The sequence below is a fragment of the Canis lupus genome, chromosome 10 (assembly GCF_011100685.1).
Source record: "Canis lupus familiaris isolate Mischka breed German Shepherd chromosome 10, alternate assembly UU_Cfam_GSD_1.0, whole genome shotgun sequence".
In the NCBI taxonomy this organism is placed as follows: domain Eukaryota; kingdom Metazoa; phylum Chordata; class Mammalia; order Carnivora; family Canidae; genus Canis; species Canis lupus.
This window is the reverse complement of record NC_049231.1, coordinates 59,733,771-59,756,762: the sequence shown is the minus strand read 5'-3', so window position 1 is coordinate 59,756,762 and position 22,992 is coordinate 59,733,771. Positions and strand designations below refer to the sequence as shown.

At 34.7% G+C, this 22,992-nt stretch overlaps 1 protein-coding gene across 2 annotated transcripts in view; it reads right to left on the bottom strand.

The window, feature by feature from the left end:
- VRK2 (VRK serine/threonine kinase 2) overlaps positions 1-22,992 on the bottom strand; it is a 215,441-nt gene that overhangs the window by 64,914 nt on the left and 127,535 nt on the right. For both annotated transcript variants that reach the window (XM_038551317.1, XM_038551316.1), the window contains exons 4-7: positions 4,775-4,824; positions 3,974-4,043; positions 2,419-2,506; positions 417-522 (exon numbers count right to left, since the gene is read on the bottom strand). In XM_038551317.1, coding sequence (XP_038407245.1) covers positions 417-522; positions 2,419-2,506; positions 3,974-4,043; positions 4,775-4,824 — 314 coding nt within the window. The remainder of the gene's footprint in view (positions 1-416; positions 523-2,418; positions 2,507-3,973; positions 4,044-4,774; positions 4,825-22,992) is intronic.

The following is a 22,992-nucleotide window of genomic DNA, read 5'->3' as shown; positions in this document are numbered from 1 at the left end:
CATCCCAAACTCATAATAAAAACTTTATAGCACCCCCATATCATCACGTATTTAGTATGGAAAATAATATATTTTGCCATAGTTTGCATTGTTATAAATACAACTGACAAAAGAGAGGTTATTCTTATAGCAATGCAAGCTTGTTCTGATATGTAAAACAAAGCTGTGAGGGGAAAAAAAATCAGACTGTAGAACCAATGCCTAATTGAGTTTGTAGTGCCAAACACAGCACATTCTGTCACTTACAGAGCCCACTGTTATCAATTTCACCAAAATAGCCTCTACTCTAAATAACTGACATTTCTAGGGCAATAATCCTTCATTCTCTGATAATTCCACAAAGGGCAACGATTTGTATATTGTAACAAGTAAATAATCTGAAAATGAGGCATGAGAAACAAGTCATTCATTCTTACCATTCGGATACCTAGCTGCAGGACAGTTGACTTTTTAAAAGTACCATTCTGGTCTGAGATCTTCTGTAAATCTATTCCTAGTCTTTCCATTACCATAAATCTGTAACTATAAGAAGGAGACGTCAAAAAGAGATCTTAAGATAGCAATGCTTGAAACTGCCTATTTATGAATTTGAAACAAGGAAAAACACCCCCAACCTAACAATGAAGAATATTGCAATCGGAACCATTAAAGAATGAACGTACATTAATAATCTCGCCGTTCTTTTAAAGAAAGATACTAGTCAGTATTTTACTCTGCAGTTAGTTTCTAGTGGAAGAGAATGCTATGCTGAAACATTCATGCTCACTCTTAGGTCATGAAAAGAGAATGGTCTTTCTAATTAAAGAGTCCTGAGTTTGATTCATTTTGATTCCATCATCCGCTCACTGTAAGACCTTGAACAAATCATTTGTCCCTACAGAAAATTTTATTAGATTTGTTTCTCGACCTTATAAATCACTTACTTTATCTACACACTTATAAATATGACTTTAAACACACTTTAAACATTACTTTTCTCTATACACTTTTAAACATGTGTTGGGCACTTGGATGGTATGGTCGGTTGAATGTTCAACTCTTGGTTTTGGCTCTGGTCATGACCTTAGGGTTGCGAGATCAGACCTGGCATTGGGCTCCATACTCAGCCTGGAGTCTGCTTCAAATTCTCTCTCCCTTTGCCCTTCCTGCCCACACTCATGCTCTCTGTCTCATAAACCAATAATGAAAAAAATGTACTTCTTTTCTGTTTGGCACCTCCATCCCTTCTCTTCCTTTCACTTACATGCCTGCATCAGCCCCTATTCTACATTAATCTATGTATATACACATGAACACAGACATAAAGGAATTTTTGTCTTTGTTTAACAAAAATGTGATCTTATTATATGTACTTTTCTTCATCATACTTTTAGTATCTCACATCCCCCCACATCAACTGGTATAGCTCTAATTAATTTCTTTAATGGGCTGCATAATATTACATGATATGGATATACCATGATCCACTCAGCCACTCAGTCCTCTATTGGCAGCCCTTTACTTTGTTTGAAAATTATTGTTTAAAAAAAAAAGAAAATTGTTTGTTCGTTTTGTTTTTACTGATAGCATTTAAAGACCATCTGAACAAAGCACTGACCACTGAGCTTATTTCCTCACCTAGGAAAAAAACCATCACCTATCTTAAAAGGCTATTGAAAGGACAAAATGGGGTATCTAACAAATTGATTTTTTTCTTTTTAAAATATCATTAGTCAATTATTTATAAGTGATGACTAGCCATCTGTGGTGATTTTTAAAAATGTCTCTACAAATGCTTTGTTGTGCCTTTTCTCAAGAGACAAAGCTTAATTAAATCTCCTCTCTTGTGTATAGAGCAGACTTAGTGACTTGCCTCTAGCAAAGAGACTATAGTGGAAATATGTGACATCAATGTAAGATTTGAAATAAGTCAGAGAAAGACAAATGCCATCAGATTTCACTCATATATGGAATTTAAGAAACAAAACAGATAAACGTGGGGGGAAGAGGGGAAAAAGCAAGGGAGGCAAGCCATAAGAGACTCTTAACTATAGAGAACAAATTGAGGGTTGCTGGAGGGGAGGTATGCAAACAATCACATGAGTGTATTTAGAAGCAGATCTTCTTAGGCCTGTTAACAGCCACATGAGTGACCTTGAAAACAGATCCTTCCCCAGTCAGATCATGTGATGTCTGCAACCCAACAGACAACTTCCTCAGAAGTCCTCAGCTGGAACCAGCTGTGGGGAACACATAGTTTCCATGGGTAACTTCCATGTTGGTGACCCATGGAAACTAAAATGATAGTAGTCTGTCATTGTAAGGTACTATGATTTGGGTTATACAGAAACAGGTATTAGAGCACATAAGAAATAGTCATAGAAATAAAAAAAAGAAATCGCCATAGAACAATATTTGATTATAATAATTTCATTTTACCTTCTTCCCTGGAATTCAGTAATACCAGATCCATAAAACAGAGGAATTCCTAAATAATCAAGTTTTTTGAGTTTTATCCAGCTTTTGACTGCAAAGACAAATTTAACAGGAAAAAAGATATATATTTTTAGAAATGTTATTTCTTACTTTTATACAGATCCTTAAACTTATTTAGCTAACCTAAACAGAAATTAGACCTTTCCAGTAAATGTTTTAAAGAATCAAATATATCTACCTAGTGGCTTCAAATTCATTTATCACTGTAATTAACATAAAAACATATATAGAAATTTTAAACTTAAGCAATTATAACCAAACAAAAGTAGTCATGGTCATAAAATGCATTAGTATCATATATAACAAGTGTTTTAATTCCTGAAAAAAAGTCATTTCCTTATACATTAAATTCTAAAATACAACATATGTTCAAAAAATTAAAATAAAATAAAATAGAACATATGTTAACTACCAAAGAATCAGTAGAGAGAATGTCTTTTTCTTTCCATTACTTAAAAATTTAAAGCCATGATAGTTGAAAAAATAGAAATTGGGCAGAAAAATCATCTTACTATGAAATTATTATACAGAAACTGCTTTAATTAAATTTAGTTTAAAAAAAATCAAATCTACTGAAACCATCAGGTAGCTTATTTTCCACTTTTATACCATATACGCTTAATGTGTAAGACAGCTCTACGATAAACAATCAAGTTTAATGGATTCTATTTGTCACTCTGACATAGTTTAAGCAGTTAGTAAAGACTACTGTCGTAACATTTAGAAGGTTTTATTAAGAAAAACAAAGTTAATTATTAAGGTTAGTCTCATCATTCTTTTTCTTAAATATAATGTAGAAGACCTTGACTATTATCATTTTTTACTCATACCAAGTTCCTAAAAGCTCTGCTTAGTCCACCTATATTGTACAGTATTTAAAAGTGCTTCTGCTGTTCTTCAACTCTGCTCAGATTCATTTCGTATTCAATTCCTCTAACTAGTGTTTCTTACATGTGATTTCCAGCTCCAGTTAATTTCCCACCATTCAAGTTTCTAACACTTTTAACTTATGTTCTAAATCATTTTAATGCTTAATCATTTCCATACACCTTACACTAATCCATTCTATGTCCACTCCTTTTGTTTATACATCTACCACCCATTTTAATATTTCTTCCTTACAACTTTTGGCTCCAAATGTTTCCTATGAAAGAAATGGTATCATTCTACTACCTTTTATACTTAGAGAACTCCTGGTAGCTTAGATCAACAAGATCTTGACATTATATATAAAGTAGAAAAAAATAACTTTGATTTGAGATATATAACCCAGTATATGTATATTATATCAACATTTATATACCATCTACCTTATTTTTATATAATAGTTAATTATATCATTTCATAATAAAATTTCTAATAGGAAAGAATTTTCCAAAAGGCTAGAAAAACAGAAAAATATTAACATTCACTTTAGCAAGCCATATATATACGTGTGTGTGTGTGTGTGTGTGTGTGTGTATGCATGGAAGTAGCTTGCTTTGCTAAATTTACTTACTATAGTCTTTTTTTGCAGCTCTTTGATAAAATTTAAGTTCTGAAAATAATGGGCCATTTTCTTGATATTCCTATAAAAGAAAGAACAATTAATTTTTATTAAGAAAAAAATAATCTTAAAGAGATTTCATATTTTAACTGTGAAAATAAGAGTATATATTCATAGTATATAAATAATGCTTGAGTCATTCATTATAAAACAGGAATCAAATTTCCATTAAAAATCTTAGAAAAGCACTAAATAAACTTGGAGAATCTCATGTTTAAATTTATATACTGTAATGATATCTCTACACAATCTTATATATGAAAGTAGTCTTCTAATAGAAGGAACTTACTAAAAGCACTGAGAATTTTATATATACATATGAAAGATATTCAATGTTTACCGATATGGACATCAGGGTAGATATACTGCAAACTCCCTCAGGGTTCATTCACACATGATACCTTTACTAAGTATCTACTATATTTCATATATATTTCATTGTACTAGGCATAAGAGATATAAACAATATAAAACCTCACCTTTGCCTTTAAGGACCTTACCATCTAGAGAAAAGAGGAAGGGAACACAGGAGAGGAGAGAGCCAGATAGGATACAAAGATGATAAATGCCAACACAGAAAAACACAGTTCTCCAGTCTTCACATTTTAATAATGTGAAAATGTACTATAACACTACATTTATTAATAAGTAGAATTATAAAAGCTAAGTTAAAACTGTTTTTACAAAGATACAAGGTATAGAGCAGAAAACAGTGAAGTATACATGAAATACAAATTTAAGAGCAAAACTTACCACTTTTATTACATGTCTTGCATCTTTATCTGGTTTACTTGTGGGGAAAGCTGCAGAACAAAACATAGGGTGGAGGAGAGAGACAGTTGTTCCCAATTACTGAATGTCTACTATAACCCAGACACCATGCTAAGCATTTTACATATATTTATTTATTAAATCCTCCAAGAACCTCTTCTGGTAGGTATCATCTTCATGTTACACAAGATCCTATTAAGGTTCAAAAAACTGAATAATTTGCTCACTAACAAGTGCAGATTGGGGACTGAAACTCAATCTATCGGGCACCATAGCCCACACATGCCATAAACCATACTCAAATACTCAAACATGGAAACCAACAGATACTAATCACACAGATCCAAATGTAGGGGAAAATATTTTCTAGATATGCATTAAACCCAGTATATGATAAATAGTAAAACCTACTGATACAATTTTACAAAATTAAAGTCTATGACAATTCAGAAATGAAATCTGATTCATCTTAACTAGAAAGTTCAAAACAATTTCTATGTGGCAAAATTCTAAATCAAGTGAAAATGAGAATAAACTCTTAAAAATCATCTTGTGAACCTGCCGATGAATCATCCCTACATTAAAGAATATGTATCTCCTATAAATCTCATTTCAAGTTATTTCACTTCATTTTATTATTTGCCACTTGCATTTTAAAAAATTTCTTATCGGGCAACCCAGGTGGCTCAGCAGTTTAGCACCGCCTTCAACCCAGGGTGTGATCCTGGAGGCCCAGGATCGAGTCCCACATCAGGCTCCCTGCATGGAGCCTGCTTCTCCCTCTGCCTGTGTCTCTGCCTCTCTATGACTCTCATGAGTAAATAAATAAATAAAATATTTTTTAAAAATTTCTTATCGATTTATTCTTTAGATAGGCTCCACAGCCAACCTGGGGCTCAAACTCACAACCCCAAGATCAAGAATCACATGCTTTACCAACTGGGCCAGCCAGGTGCTCCCCTGCATTTTAGATATAGTAATCCAACTTCTAATAATTCCACTGTTCAAATTTTTAAATCAAATCAGTCCTTTCATCTATTTTACCTAAATTATTTAAACGTTATGGTTTTCAAACCTTGATAAGTCAATGTGTGTATTTATTTGTACTGTGAAAGTCTAGAATCTTGTCATTCATCTCTTCACTCTTCATCCATTCAATGCTTCATTCATTCCACTAACCAATAATTATCATGAAGCTAGAATTTGCAAGGCATTGTGTCAAGCATCAGTAGTATGTTTAAAGGAAAATGAAAGGAAGAAAGGTGGAGCTAGTATTGATTATGATTCAGTACCCACAGCTAACAGATGGAGAACAATATCAATTCTTCCAGTATATTTTCAGTATGTTCATCAGATGCTATCCTCTTATGACTACTCTTAACATTTCTCCTTCTCTTTTCTCCTAACTCCATCAGCTTTCCTCTTTTTCACATGACAGATGTAAAAAAAAAAAATGGCAAATTTATCACAATATATATCAATTCTACTTTACAGTTGAGCCAACTCATGCACAACTTTTTTAACCGTTCTCCAAGAATTTTTATGTCAGCATGCTATCAACCATTTGAAGAAATTATTACTTCAGGGTTAGTTGATATTAGATATAAAATACGAACGCAGACCTCTTTCCAAAGAAACAAAATTTATTTGTATCAAGTAATTTTTACCCTTTCACCTTTATACATGTAAAGTCATTTCACTGTCACTCATGCGGTAATCCCAAAGGAAATCCAGGAGGGATGGATTATCCATACCCAAGGCAAGAAAAAACTAAAGAAAGTCTATACAAAAGAAGAGGTCCAGTCCTGTTATAGAAGAAGGGGTAAGAAAAGCCTTTCTTCCCACCCTACCACAGACTTTTCTTAGTACTGTGGAGCCCGAGCTTGTGGAGAAGCTGCCCTGCCCTGACGCTGGTCCATTTAGTGCAGTACTCACTCCTTCTAGCCAAGTGTCTTTGCTTCCTGAGGTAGAAGTTGGTAGAAACTTCCTGCTTCTTGTCTAAAAGCAAGTAGCCAAATCAGCAAACATAACAACAAGCCCAACAGATGTAAGCAGAAAAGCACAGAAGAAAAATTAGTTTCAACTAGATAAATAGCTTATTTGGGTTCGAATGGGAAAAGAGATATTCAACCAGTTCAAAGGGCTGCTCTTTGCTGATTTCAATCAGTATAGCCCTATTACTGTATAGCCTTTCACATGATTTCACATGAGTATATGTTGACATATACTCAAAACACCCCACACTTGTCATCTGATAGCTATATAATATTCTCCATAAACTACCAAGTCAAATTATATTAGAAAGCCTAAATCCAAAATAAATTGACTAGAAAGTTCTTGGAGATGGAGGTTGAACAAATAAATTGTCCTAGTTACCTGGAGGTCTCTTTATAGTAATCAATTAGTTAATTAATGAAATAAATATTTATTTTCTACTGTAAGCCAAGCCATATTCTAGCTAGTGAAATTAAAAAATAATGGAAAACAGACATGGTATCTGCTTTTATAGCCTAATGAAGAAATCGGACATTCACCAAATATTCATATACAAGTGCAGAACTGTAATTATAATAAATGTAAAAGGGAAAGGTAGACAGTAACAAGAGAATATATAATTTATTTTTAAATTATATAAATTTTAAATTATATAAATATAAATTTTAAAACATCCCACCTTGTTGTAGCTAAAAAGGGAATTACTGAGCAAGAATAGTCAGAGAAGTGATGATGGGCCAGATGCAAATATAGCTAATAATTTCTGCCTGATGAAAGGTTTTAAAAACTTGAGGTGTAGTTGGAGAATAGGAAACACATAATTAGATTTGTATTCTTAACAGATCACTACACCAGAGTGTGGAGAACAGACTGAAGGCAGAGTAGATACTAACTGATCAGTAAGGATTTAATTTTGATAGATCAGAGGAAAGAGGACCACGGCTTGGACTAGACTATCAGTGGCAAATAAAGAAAAATGAGCAGATTCCAGAGATTTCAGAAAGTGAAACTGTTAGGACTTGATAAAGGAGGCAAAGGGATCTTGTTGAGTAGGTTACTACTGATTAATCTACTCAGGGTTGAAAAGAATGATCAATCACAGATAGTGATAGTCTTGAAATTACAGGAGTCTCATATCTTCATTTAAATTTCTGACCAGAGGCCTAAGGAGTTGCTAAAAAATGCATATTGCACATACAGGATACCTGCCCTCCTAGCACTTTTTTCTATTCACTGAGAACTGTCTGGCTTTTCCTTTGAGGAACTAAACCTCCTGCTACCCATGTGAACTTAGTAGGGCTGTGTAACACAGTATACCTGCCCTTACATCTCAGAGTTGGGGACATGCCTAACCTGACTAACTAGAATATACAGCTCATTGCCCACAGTAACCAGTTCAGAAGAGTAATGTGCACCAACTAGGTAAAAAGTTATTTCCTAGGATGGCAGTACAATGCTATGTAACACAAGAAGACCATAAGCTGAAAGGATACCAAATCCTAGAAATTACTTTCCTCATCTATATGGAAAATCAAGTCTGAAAATCAAATCCGACACTGAAAAAAAGTAAGGTCAAGGCAGAAAGAGGGAGAGGGCCCTGTTGACATTGCTTAAGCTCTACACTATGCATACCAGAAACCAGAAAAGCCCTATATTTCTCAGTTATAAGAGCTAAGAAATCCCTCTTTTGCTTAAATATATTTCGGCTTCTGACAACCAAAGACTTACACAGGAAGGAACCAGAAAAACTAGAATATGATGGAGTCTGGTAAACAATGTCAATAAAGTAGCACACTAGATAAACCAAAAACTTTCTTCTATAAAATAAACAAGATGTTGACTATAATAAATCAAATTTTCTTATAAATAAAGAATTGATCTGGTTAAATAAATACATAGCCCAAAACAAAAAGAACTCTAAAACCAGAGGGAAATGTGCATGAGCATTAATGTTCTACACTATGCTGCAGGCCTAAAAGAGGTTGCCCACTCTGGTCAACCAAGTATATCAAGTGTCAAAGCCCTCTTGGGGGAAAAAACTAAGTTTTTGGGCCTGCAACAGGCAGATATCTGAAGTTAAGATAGCCACATAAAGTCAGATTTTCCCACTGCTATGCCTTCAGTAGTGTGAAACATTAAAAATAAGAAAGAGAAAGAAATGGGGAGATAGGGGAAGGGGAGAAAGGGAAAAAGGGAAGCAGAGGTAAAGAACGAAAGCAAGAGAGACTTCACCACTGTCAAACCCAGACAGAAAAGCAAAAACAAAACATCCCACCTTGTTGTAGCTAAGGTGCTGAGCATGAGGAAAAGTAATCTTTCCTTATAATTAGTTACTTTGTAGCTGCCTTCAGGAATTTGAAGCTCAAATTGACCCAGCAGTATGATACAGGGACTTGAAGCCAAATGATAACCCAAAACACCTTGCAGAAGCAAAAGAAACAAATCTTCAAGAGACAGGCTGGACCCACATGATTATCAGATATAAAACATGGCTAAAGGTGAGTAGATGATCCAACACAGGAAAGAAACAAACAAAAGGCATAAACCCCAAGAAACACAGACCTCCCATATAGCTCAAATAGCTACTTAAAATAGTAGCAGACACAAAGTATCAGTAACATAAGAAACAATGTAAAATGTTCTATGAAAAAATAAACAAATTCAAAAAACATGAGAGATCTAAGAGACAGTGACCAAAAACGAAATACATTACAATTCCAAGAGGAAATATGGGAGTAAGTTTGATTTGGAATTGTCAAATACCAGAAATAACACAAAATCTATCTTCAGTAGAATGTATAACAAATTGTATTTAGTCATAGTATGAAATGCATTATATCAAAAATGAATGAAATACAGATATAGTAGTAATATAGATATATCTTAGATATAATGTTGAGTGAAAAAAACATAAAACAATGCATACTGACGATTATATAAATTAAAACCCCACCAGTTATATTTGTTTAGGGATACATACATACACAATAACTATAATGAAAAAAAGTAAAATAAAAACCATAAAGAGCCTAGAAAGTGTTTTACTATTACAAGGTAGGGAAGAGATGTAAGAGTTTCTAGAGTGATGGTTATATTGATATGTTATATGCTTGACCAGGATGGGGATTATGACAGTCTTGCTACTAGATACATTTTCTTGATAAATTATGTTTATGTTGCATGTACTTTACTATATATTAATACATGTAATACATAATCATTAATATTTAAAACCTAATAAATAGCCTAAATAGTAAATGAGATAGAGCTACAAAGAGTAAAATAGATTAGATATGAAAAAATACTCTTGAATTCACCACACAGAAATATAGAGACAAAATACGAAGATGAGATTATGAAACACCACGGAAATATGTGACAGAAACACAATTTTCCAAAAAGCTCCAGAACTGGAGGACAGAGAGAATATAAGACAGCCATTTTTGAATAAATAATATTTCATAACTATCAAATATGATAAAAGTCACGAACCCTCTAATTTAAGGATCACAAGTTCCCGGCAAGATAAATAATATCTGTATGCCATACACCATAGTCAAACTGCAGAACATTAAAGACAAAGTTCTAACAAACAACTCACTAGAAAATATTAGATTACATACAAAAGATAGATGAAGTGACAGTAGACTTCTCAACAGCAACAAGGCAGTAAGACATTGAATAATATCATATTCATATGCTGAGAGAAAATAATTACCAATCTAGAATAAGGTACACTATAAACATGAACAACAATAATGTACAAAATAGTAACATGGTGACTAGAGGTACAGTGTTGAAATGCCATGTATTTATCCAGGAGAAAAGTAGAGACAGTGATGAGCTTCCTAGTTTATTAAATCAAGAGAGTGTATCAAGGTTACAGGTAACCACTAAAATAATAGAAATAAAATTCAGAACTTCAAAATCAGTAAAGAAAAACGAATAAAGAAAACCTAAAAATCTAAGAGAAGTTTGGAAAAGAATATGTTCTTCTAAAAAAAAAGCAGAGTAAATATAAAATGTTATAAGTGAAATAAATTAAAATATCAATTTTATATCAGCTTTTAGACATACTTTTTTAATATTTTATTACCTCTGAAATTTGAATGCATCTTACAACCAAAGACATCTTACAGTTGCTGCTGACCATATAGCAGTTTGACAGTCACAAACCTAGTCCCAGATGTCTATTTGTCTTCACTTCAATTGAGTCATATACATTGCTGATAGCATTACATGTTCCACTTAATTGTCATTTACAATGATTTGTGCATGTAGAAAAATTAATTAACCAGTCCAAAACAGAAAAATGGGACATAAACTTGATATTAGTGAAAAAAATGTTCTTTAAGATAGGACTGCAACACTGAGTGCTCTATGAGTTCCATATGTAAGACTATTTTAAAGGTATTGTGTCATAGTTTAATGGGCACTATTAGGTATTAGATATAAAGTATATCTTACATAAACACAAAAAGACTGATTCAAGAAGAAGAAAATTATGAACTTTTAAGCATCTAAGACTCAACAAATGTATATAAAAAATGATGTATCTTAAATCATGGACACCTTAGATGTGAAAAAAAAACAAAAACAAAAACCATGCCAGTAATCATAATATATTTGAGTAGACTAAGTTCACCAGATAAGAAACCACAGGATCATTAGAAAAATAAATAAATGTATACTAACTATGAGACACAACTGAAACATAATGATACAGAGAAAATAGATTAATAAACTAGCCAAAACAGCCTGAAAAAAAAAAAAGGCTGGAATATGTATTTTCAAAATTACAGAATTCTCAGGAAAGAAGAATTACTAGATATAAAGTTAGTCCAACCTAATCATTAAAAATGATTCAATGAAAAAAATGATCCAATAGAAAGACTAAATTCATGAACTTGAAATCATCTGGTATTGTTCCTTAATATAGAAATAAAAAACCAGCATAATTACAGGAAAAAAAATGAAAAAGCACAAAAATCATGGAAGACTTCTAAACAACTTCATAATGTATAGGCAAGCAGACAAAAATAAATTGGAATTAACAGTTTTTATCTAAAGACCACATAAGATAAAATAATTAAAGGACATACATTCTTTTCAAACATAAAACATTTTTTTAACTGCCTGTAATTTTACCCAAAAACCAAGCTTTCTCAAATTATCAAAGAATAATGCCTACACCCTAGGTCAAAGAAGAATCACAAAGGAATTTAGAAAATACACAGAACTGAGTACTAAAAATATCATATTGAAGCTAGTTAGCATATAGTGAATAAGTACATATTTATGATTTTTTTCTGATAATGTAAGCTTTACAAAGACGGAAATATTTGGTTTTATTTAGATGTTTCCCAAGAACCTCAAATAGGGTCTAATAAGCATTCATTAAATATCTGATGAATAGGAGGGGGTCCCTGGGTGGCTCACCGGTTTGGCGCCTGTCTTCAGCCCAGGGCATGATCCAGGAGTCCCGGGATCGAGTCCCGCATCGGGCTCCCTACATGGAGCCTGCTTCTCCCTCTGCCTGTGACTCTGTCTCTCTCTCTGTATGTCTCTCATGAATAAATAAAATCTTTTTTAAAAAAATTCAAATAAATAAATAAATACATAAATATTTGATGAATAATTTAATGAATGCAAGTAGTACTTAGAAATTAATTTTTAAGGAGGATTTAAAATGGTGGAGTAGTGGGAGGCACCCTGGGGCTTGCCTCATCCCTCAAATACAGCTAGATTGGCATCAAAACATTTTGAACTAGGAAATCGATCTGAGGATTAAGAGAATAATCTGCACAATTAGAGGGTGAGAACATGGTGGCTTCAAGGTTCAGAGACATGAATTGGGAGACAGAAAAGCTGCACTACCAGGTAGTGGGTGGGATCCCTTTTTGTGGGGAGAGGACAGGGAGAAAAAGGGAGAGAGACCAGGGTGTTGTGTCTGCACAAGAGTAATTTTCCCCAGGACCACTGACTGGGGATTCAAGAGAAACTGTGGTGAGTTTTTTACAAACAGTGGAGCTCAAATCTGAGGTTTTGGAAGTCTATGCCTTTTGCCAGAATCAAGCCGGGCAGGCAGTTATGCTCCTGGAGAGGGAAGACAGAGGCCCAGGAGTGGAAGGCCGACAATGTGGCGTGGGGATGCCCTGGGTAACACTGGGAGAGGACGTTTCCCTTCCCAGGGTATGTCCTCTCCAAGGACAAGGTACCTGGTAGGTGCCACTGAGCAGCCACTCAACAGCAGGGGACAGGAGGAGGGCACAGAGGGCAGATAACCTGCTCACAGCTTTCTGCTGTGCTTCACCATAGACTCCAGGCATCCGCATGCCTGTGTGACTGCTTTTCTGACAGAGTGGATCCAGGCACAGCATTGCCAGGCTCTCCTTTGGGGGGAGCAGGGCAGGTCCACACCTTGCTGAGTCCTTTAAGATATGGATTTTTAAATTCCAGCTGCATGCCGAAATAAAACACAGAAAGTGATACAGGGTGTGCTGACAGCCCTTGCATGGACAGGTTGAGGGCAGAGATCTGAAGGGGGCATGGGCCACAGAAGGGGAGACTGTTTGCTTTTCTGTGAGGGCTTCCTGAGCAGCTACGGCCATGAGTTCCCCTCCCAGGAACTAGAGGGTAGGGTAATGCCATCTTCCACCTGCCCCATACTCACCAGCACAGTCTGACTTCAGTGAGCAACACAGCACCCCCAGCAGAGGATGGGGTTGCTTACACCAAACCCCACCCCCCTGCACCCTGCAGGGACATTTTTACTAAGGCAGGTTTGTCAGTGAGCCAATGCAGCAGGTGTCTCCCTCAAAGTACCAACACAGGCCCCCTGCAACACAGGCCCCCTGCACATACCAAGTCTCCTGATCATAGAGTGCTCCAAAGCATCCATCACCTTCAGTTCTGGTGGAAATAGGCTTTTCCTTTTCTTTCTTTTTTCTTGGGACTCAATCTTATAGTTTTTTGTTTGTTCGCTTTTCTCATTTTTTTGGATCAGGCTTCTTTCTTTCTACCTTTCTTTCTCTTTCTTTCTTTTGCTTTGGAATTAGGCTTATAGTTTTTTCTTTCTTTGTTTCCTTTTTTGTTCCTTTTCCTTTTCTCTCTCTCTTTTTTTTTTGAGCAGGTTTTGTTTTTTATGGTTGATGTTGTTTTTTAAGAGGGGTGAAAGAGGGGCAGAGGGAAAGGGAGAGAGAGGGAATATTAAGCAGGCTCCACGCCCAGAGTGGAGCCTAATGCAGGGCTCAATCTCACAATCCTGAAATCATGACCTGAGCTGAAATCAAGAGTTAGACGCTTAACCAACTGAGCCACCCAGACTGCCTTTATTTTTTTAATTAGACTTATCCTAACAAACAAATCAAAGCACACCTAATTAAAGGCTCAAATATCCCCAATGTAAGCAAGGTGGAACTCTGCAGATGACTGATCTGTGGGAAAGAACAGCCAAAACATAATAGCAGAGTGCAGACAGCATACACCAGAAACTCTTCCTGAAGCAGCAGACCTTGGATAGTATATGAGCTCGTCTTAATATAGTAATATTACTGAGGAGCAGACAACACAATGAAGACAGAAACCTAGACCTAATGACAAGGTGGAGGAAATCTCCTCAAAAGAAAGATAACAATAAATCACAACCAGGGACTTGCTCAAAACAGATATAAGCATTATATCTGAACAAGAGTTTAGCTGGACTTGAAAAAAATCATAGAAGATACCAGAGAAACCCTTGCTACAGAGATAAAAAGAACTGAAGTATTTATTTCAGGCTGAAATAAAAAATACTATAATAAGCGAGATGTAAAACTGACTGGAAAACTGCTATAACAGATGTAAAACAGACTGAATAACAATGAGGATGGAAGAAAGAGGAACGAATATGTGATACAGAAGATAAAATTATGGAAAATAATGAAGCTGAAAAGAAGAGAGAAAGAAAACTATTAGATCACAACTACAGATTTAGGGAACTCATAAAGTACAATAAGATCCATATCATAGGAGTCCCAGAAGAGGAGCAGAAAAAGGGGGCAGAAGGCTTATTTAAACAAACTATACCTGAAAACTTCCTTAACCTGTGGAAGGAAATAGGCATTCAAGTCCAAGAGGCACAAATAACTCCCCTCAAAATCAATAAAAGTAGATCGACACCTAGACATATCATAATGAAACTTAAAAAATACAAAAATAAAGAGAATTCTGAAAATAGCTAGAGAAAAAAGATCCTTAACCTACAAGGGTAGAAAAATAAGGTTAGCAGCAGATTGGTCCACAGAAACTTGACAGGGCAGAAGAAAGTGGCATGATATATTCAACATGCTAAATGGGGAAAATGTGCAGCCAAGAATACTTTATCCAGCAAGGCTGTCATTCAGAATTGAAGGAGAGATAAAGAGTTTCCAAGACAATCAAAAATTAAAGAAGTTCATAAACATTAAATCAGCTCTGCAATAAATATTAAAGAGTACCTTTTGAGTGGAAAAGATAAACCAAAAGCAATTAAGATTGGAAAGAAACAGAGACAATCTACAGTAACAGCAACTTTACAGGTAATACAATGACACTACATTCATATCTATCAATAATTATTCTGAATGTAAATGGACTAAATGCTCTAATCAAAAGATATAAGGTGCTAGAATGCATAAAGAAAACAAGACCACCAATATGCTGCTTATAAGTGACTCATTTTAGATCCAAAGTGAGGGGATAGAAAACATTTATCATGCTAATGGACATCAAAAGAAAGCTGGAGCAGCCATACTTATATCAGACAAACTAGATTTTAAACCGAAGACTATATATAATAAAAGATGAAGAAGGGTACTAATATCATAATAAAGGAGTGTATCTGACACGAAGACCTAACAATTGTAAATATTTATGCCCTCAACTTTGGAACACCCAAATATAAAAATTAATTAATAACAAATTTAAAGAAACTGACTGATAATAATATAAAAATACTAGTAGAGGACTTTAACACACCACTCAATGGACAGACCATCTAAGCAGAAGATAAACAAGAAAACAAGGGCTTTGAATGACACATGGACCAGATGGACTTCATAGATATCTACAGAATATTTCATTCTAAAGCAGAACACACATTCTTTTCAAGCACTCATGGAACATTACCCAGAATAGATCACACATTGGGTCACAAAACAGGACTCAACCAGTACAAAGAGATTGAGATCATACCCTGCATATTTTCAGACCACAATGCTACGAAACTTGAGGTCAATCACAAGAACAAATTTGGAAAGACCTCAAATACATGGAGGTTAAAGAACATTCTACTAAAGAATGGGTTAACCAGGAAATTAAAGAAGAAATTAAAAAACACGTGGAAGTAAATGAAAATGAAAACATGACAGTCCAAAACCTTTGGGACACAGCAAAAGTGGTCATAAGAGGAAGTATATAGCAATAACAAGCCTTCCTCAAGAAGCAAGAAGAAAAGCCACAAGTATACAACCTAACCTTCCACCTAAAGAAGCTGGAAAACAGCAAATAAAGCCTAAAACCAGCAGAAAGTAAACAGTAAATATTAGAGCAGAAATAAATGATAAAGAAATTTAGAAACAAACAACAAATAGTAGAGCAGATCAACAAAACTAGGAGCTGGTTCTTTAAAAGAATTAACAAAACTGATAAGCTCCTAGACAGATTTATCAAAAAGAAAACAGAGATGTCCCAAATCATGACTAAAAAGATCACTACCAACACCACAGAAATACAATTATAAGAGAATATTATGAACAATTATATGCCAGTAAATTGGGCAATCTGGAAGAAATGGATAAATTCTTAAAAACACATAAAAACTGAAACTGGAAGAAATAGAAAATTTGAATAGACCCATAGCCAGCAAAGACATTGCATTTGTAATTAAAAATCTCCCAAAAAACAAGAGTCCACAGTTGATGGCTCCCTAGGGGAATTCTACCAGATATTTAAAGAAGAATTAATACCTATTCTTCAAGAAATGGAAGGAAAATTCCTAAACTCATTCTGTGAGGCCAGAATTACCTTGATTCCAAAACCAGACAGCGACCCCATTAAAAAGGAGAATTACAAACCAATAGCCCTGGTGAACATGCAAAAATTCTCAGCAAGATACCGCTAATCAAATCCAACAGTACATTAAAAGGTTTATTCATCATGATCAAGTGGGATTTATTCCTGGGTTGCAGGGATGGTTCAATATCTGCAAATCACTCAATGTGATACACCACATTAATAAAAGAAAGAGTAAGAGCCATATGATTCTCTCGATAGATGTGGAAAAAACATTTAACAAAATACAGCACCTTTTCTTAATAAAAACCCTCAAAATAGGGATAGAAGGAACACACCTCAACAACATAAAGGCCATATATGGCAGACCCCCAGCTAATATCATCCTCAATGGGGAAATCTGGGAGCTTTTCCCCTAACATCAGGAACATGACAGCAATGTCCACACTTCTACCACTGCTGTTCAACATAGTACTAAAAGTCCTAGCCTCCACAATCAGACAATAAAAAGAAATAAAAGGCATCCAATTAGCAAGGAAGAAGTCAAACTTTGACTATTTGGGTAGATGACATGATACTCTATGTAGAAAACCAAAAGGCTCCAATAAAAAATTGCTAGAATTGATCCATGAATTCAGCAAAGTCACAAGATACAAAACCAACATACAGAAATCTCTTGGATTTCTATACACCAATAATGAAGGAGCAGAAAGAGAAATTGAGGAAATGATCCCATTTACTATTCCACAAAAACCAATAAGACACCTAGGAATAAACCTAACCAAATAGGTAAAAGACCTGTACTCTGAAAACTACAGAACATTTACAAAACGAATTAAAAAATACACAAAGAGATGGGAAAACATTCTATGCCTCATGGATTGGAAGAACAAATATTGTTAAAATGTCTATACTACACAAAGCAATCAACACATTTAATGTAATCCCTACCAAAATCCCAATTCCTAGAGGAGAACACATGCAGCAACCTCTTTGATGTTGGCTATAGCAACTTCTTACTAGAGGTGTCTTCAGGGGCAAGGGAAACAAAAGCAAAAATAAACTACTGGAACTTCAGCAAGATAAAAAAGTTTCTGCATAGTGAAGGGAAAAATCAACAAAACTGAAAATCTACTGAACAGGAGAAGATATTTGCAAATGACATAATGAATAAAGGGCTAGTATCCAAAATCTGTAAGAACTTATCAAACTCACACACCAAAATTAAATAATCCAGTTAAGAAATAGGCAGAATAAATGAACAGACATTTCTCTAAAGAAGACATACAAATGACTAACAGACACATGAAAAAGTGGTCAACATCACTCATCATCAGGGAAATACAAATCAAAACCATGATGTGATACCACCTCACACCTGTCTGAATTAATTAACAACAAAGGAAACAACAAATGTTGGCAAGGATGCAGAGAAAGGAGAACCCTCTTACACTGTTGGGAAGGGATGCAAACTGGCACAGCCACTGTGGAAAACAGTGTGGAGGTTCCACAAAAGGTTAAAAATAGATGTATCCAATGACCCAACTATTACACTACTAGGTATTTATCTAAAGGATATAAAAATACTGATTTGAAGGAGCAACATGCACCCCAGTGTTTATAGCAGCACTATCAACAATAGCCAAATTTTATATATAACAGAATATTACTCAGTCATCAAAAAGCGGTAATCATCAAGGTAGGATGGAACTGGGTCAAAAACACACACACAGAACAAAGGAACAGAATAGAGAACCCATAAATGGACCCACAACTATATGGTCAACTCATCTTCAACAAAGCAAGAAAGAATACCCAATGGAAGAAAGATAGTCTCTTCAACAAATGGTGTTGGGAACATTGCACAGCTACACAGAAGAATAAAACTGGATGACTTTCTTATACGATCTACAACAATTAATTCAAAATGTATGAAAGACCTAAATGTGAGGCAGGAATCTATCAAAATCCCTACCAAAATAGTACCAGCATTTTTCAAGGAGCTAGAATAAATAATTCTAAAATTTGTATTGAACCAGAAAAGACCATGAATAGTCAAAGAAATGTTAAAAAAGAAAACCAAGGCTGGAGGCCTCACAATTATGAACTTTAAGCTGTATTACAAAGTGGTAACACACACACACACACACACACACACACACACACACACATACATATATCCCAAATCTTCTTTATCCATTCATTAGTCAATGGACATCTGGGCTCTTCCCATAATTGTAACATTGACAGGTCTTGATACAGTCTTAAGTTTTGGGGGCTATTTAAAACAAAAACAAAAAAGGCAGCTAGGACAATCAATTTGAACACTGAAGTAGGAGCTTGAGCTGAGCTAACAAGATTCATTTCCTACACAAGACCACTTTGTCATGTTTGGAAGAGATGGCTCTTCTATCTAATGCACAGAAACAAAGAGAATCAAGGAAAATGAAGAAACAATGGAATATCTTCCAAAGAAAAAAAAGTTTCCAAAAACAGATCTTTATGAAAAGGAGATAAGTGATTTACCTGACAGTTCAAAATAATGATTATAAAAATGATTAATGAACTCAGGAGAGCAATATATGAACAAAGTAGGATTTCTTTTTAAAAAAAATTTATTTATCTATTCATGAGAGACACAGACACAGAGAGAGGTAGAGACATAGGGAGAGGGAGAAGCAGGCTCCCTGCAAGGAGCCCAATGTGGGACTTGATCTCAGAACTCCAAGATCACGTCCTGAGCTGAAGGCAGATGCTCAACTGCTGAGCCATGCAGGCGTCCCAAACAAAGTAAGACTTCCACAAAGAAAGAAAAAAAAAACTAAAAAGCACAAAACAAACCACAGAGCTGTAGAATGTAATAAATGAACAAAAAAATTCAATAGAGAGATTGCTTCAACAGCAGACTAGGTAAAATGGAAGAAAGGATCAGTGAACTCAAAGACAAGGCAACTGAATTCACAAAACTAGAGAAGCAGTAAGAATAAAAGAAGGAAAAGAGTAAAGATAGCTTAAGGGATTTATGGGATACCATCAAGCTGACCGTTATATGCACTATAAGGGTCTCTAAAGGAGAAAAGAGAAAGTAGCAGAAAGATTATTTAAAGAAGTAATGGCTGAAAACTTCCCTAACCTGGGGAAAGAGACATTCCAGATCCAGGAAACACAGTACCAAACAAGATTAATCTAAGGGGACCCACACTGAGACATATTATTATTAAATTCCCAAAAGTTGCAGTCTAGGATAGAATCTTAAAAGCAGTAAGAGAAAAGCAACTTTCTATGTATGAGAGAATCTCCATAAATCTAATAGTGGATTTTCTTTTTTTTTTTTTCATTTTTATTTATTTATGATAGTCAGACACAGAGAGAGGCAGAGACACAGGCAAAGGGAGAAGCAGGCTCCAGGCATCAGGAGCCCGACGTGGGATTCGATCCCGGGTCTCCAGGATCGCACCCTGGGCCAAAGGCAGGTGCCAAACCGCTGCGCTACCCAGGGATGCCTAATAGTGGATTTTCAACAGAAACTTTGCAGGACAGAAAAAAGAGATGATATAGTCAAAGTGTTAGAGAAAAAAAACCCAAAGATCCAAGAATCCTCTAGTTGCAAATTTGTCCTTCACAATTAATGGTTTCATAAAGTTTTCAAAGCAAAAGTTGAAAGAATTCATAGCAACTAGACTCACCTTACAAGAAATGTTAAAGGGAGTGCTTAAGTTGAAACAAAAGGACATTAATTTTCAAAGTGAAAATATATAAAGGTAAAAAACTAATTGGTAAAATATACAGTTAAATTCAGAATATGTTAACATTGTAATAGATGGTAAATCACTTGTAATTGTACCATAAAGGTTAAAAGACAAAAATATAAAAAGAACTATAACTATAATAATTTGTTAATAAATAAACAGGACAAAAGCATGTAAATTTTGACAATAAAAACCTACAATCTAAGGAAAAGCAGTATAAAGACGTAGAGCTTATGAATATGTTGAAAGTTATTACCAGCTTGACACAGAGTGTTATGTTTTACATAAGTCTCATGGTAACTAATAAAAACTTATAGTAGAAACACAAAAAATAAAGCAATCAAAGCATACCACCACGAAAATAAATCAATTCACAAAGGAGAAGAGCAGGAGAAGAAATGAAAGAACTATAAAACAGCTGGAAACAATTACTAAAATGGTAATAGAAAGTCCATACCTATCGATAATTACTTTAAACGTAAATGGACTGAGCTCTCCAATCAAAACACACAGAATGATTGAATAGCACATTAAAAAAAAAAAAAAAAAAAAGATCCAACTATACAATGCCGGTAAGGGATTCACTTCAGCTTTAAAGACACACAGAGACTAGAAGTGAAGGAACAAAAAGAAAAAAAGAAAAGAAAGATGTTATAAGTCAATGGAAACCAAAAGAAAGCAAGGGAAGCTGTACTAATAGCAAACAAAACAGACTTTAAAAGAAAATCTGTAATGAGATAATGAAAAAGGGATTAATTAATCAAGAGAATATAACAAATATTAAATAATAAATATTTACGTAGCAAACTTAGGTACACCTAAATATAAAAAGCGAATATTAACATATCTGAGAGAGGAAACAGCAATACAAGGATTATTAGTGGGTTTCAATATCCTAATTGTAACAATGAATAAATCATCATACAAAACGTCAATTAAAAATCACTGGACTTCAGGACACCTGGGTGACTCAGTCAGTTAAGCACCTGCCTTTGGCTCAGGTCATGATCTCAGGGTCCTGGAATTGAGCCCCATATTGGCTCCTAGCTCGGCAGGGAACCTGCTTCTCCCTCTCTCTCTGCTCCTCCTCCCAACTCGTGCCCTTTCACTCTCTCACTAAAATAAATAAAATCTTTACAAAAAATTTTAAAAAGCACTAGACTTCAATTATATGTTAAACAAGATGGAGCTAATGGACATATACAGAATAGACTTTCCAATAGCAGGATACACATTCTTCTCAAACACATATGGAATGTCTTCAAGATAAGTCAGGTTAAGTGACCAAAATCGACTAAATTTCTTGAAACAGATTTAAGAAATTGAAATCATACCCAGTATCCTTTCTGACCATAATGGTACGAAATTATAAATCAATTACAAGAAGAATACTAGAAAATTCACAAAAATATGGAGACTGACCAACATGCTCCTGAATGACCAATGGCTTAAAGAATTAAAAAAGGAAAAAATCTTAAAAAAAAAAAAAAAAAAAAAAAAGGAAAAAATAAGTTATACAACTCAACACACACACACACACACACACACACACACACACACGCACACACAGTCCGAGTCTGATTAAATGAGCAGAGGACCTAGATAGACATTTTTCCAAGAAGACAAAGATGTCCAACAGACACATGAAAAGATGCTCAACATCATTAATCATTATGGAAATACAAATCAGAACCACAATGAGATACCTTACACCTGTCAGAATGGCCAAAATCAAAACAAGAGATAAAAAATGTTGGCAAGTATGTAGAGAAAAGGGAACTTTCACACACTGTTGGTGGAAATATAAGTTGGTACAGCCACTGTGGAAAACAGTATGGAGGTTCTTCAAACAATTAAAAATGGAAATACCACATGATCTAATAATCTAATAATTCTACTACCAGGTATTTACCCAAAGAAAAATGAAAACATTAATTCCAAAAAGTATATTTACCTCTATGTTTATTGCAGCATTATTTGCATTAGCCAAGATAGAAAGCAATCTAAGTGTCCATCAATGGTTGAATGCATAAGGAAGATATCTTAAACACACACACAAATATTACATAGGCATAAAAAAGAATGATTGTGCTATCTGTAAAACACTGATGAACCTAGAGGGTATGATGCTAAGTGAAATAAGTCAGACTGACAAATACCATGTTATTTCACTTATAAGTGGAAGATTTTTTAAAAAATGAATAAATAAAACAAAAAGCAGAATCAGACCTATAAATACAGAGAACAAAATAATGGTTACCAGAGGGAATGTGGGTGGGAGCATGGGCAAAATGAGTGAAGGGGAGTGGGATACACAGACTTCCAGTTATAGATGACTAAGTCATGGGAATAAAAGACGAGCATAGAGAATACAGTCAATAGTACTATAATAGCACTGTATCTTGACAGATGGTAGCTACACTT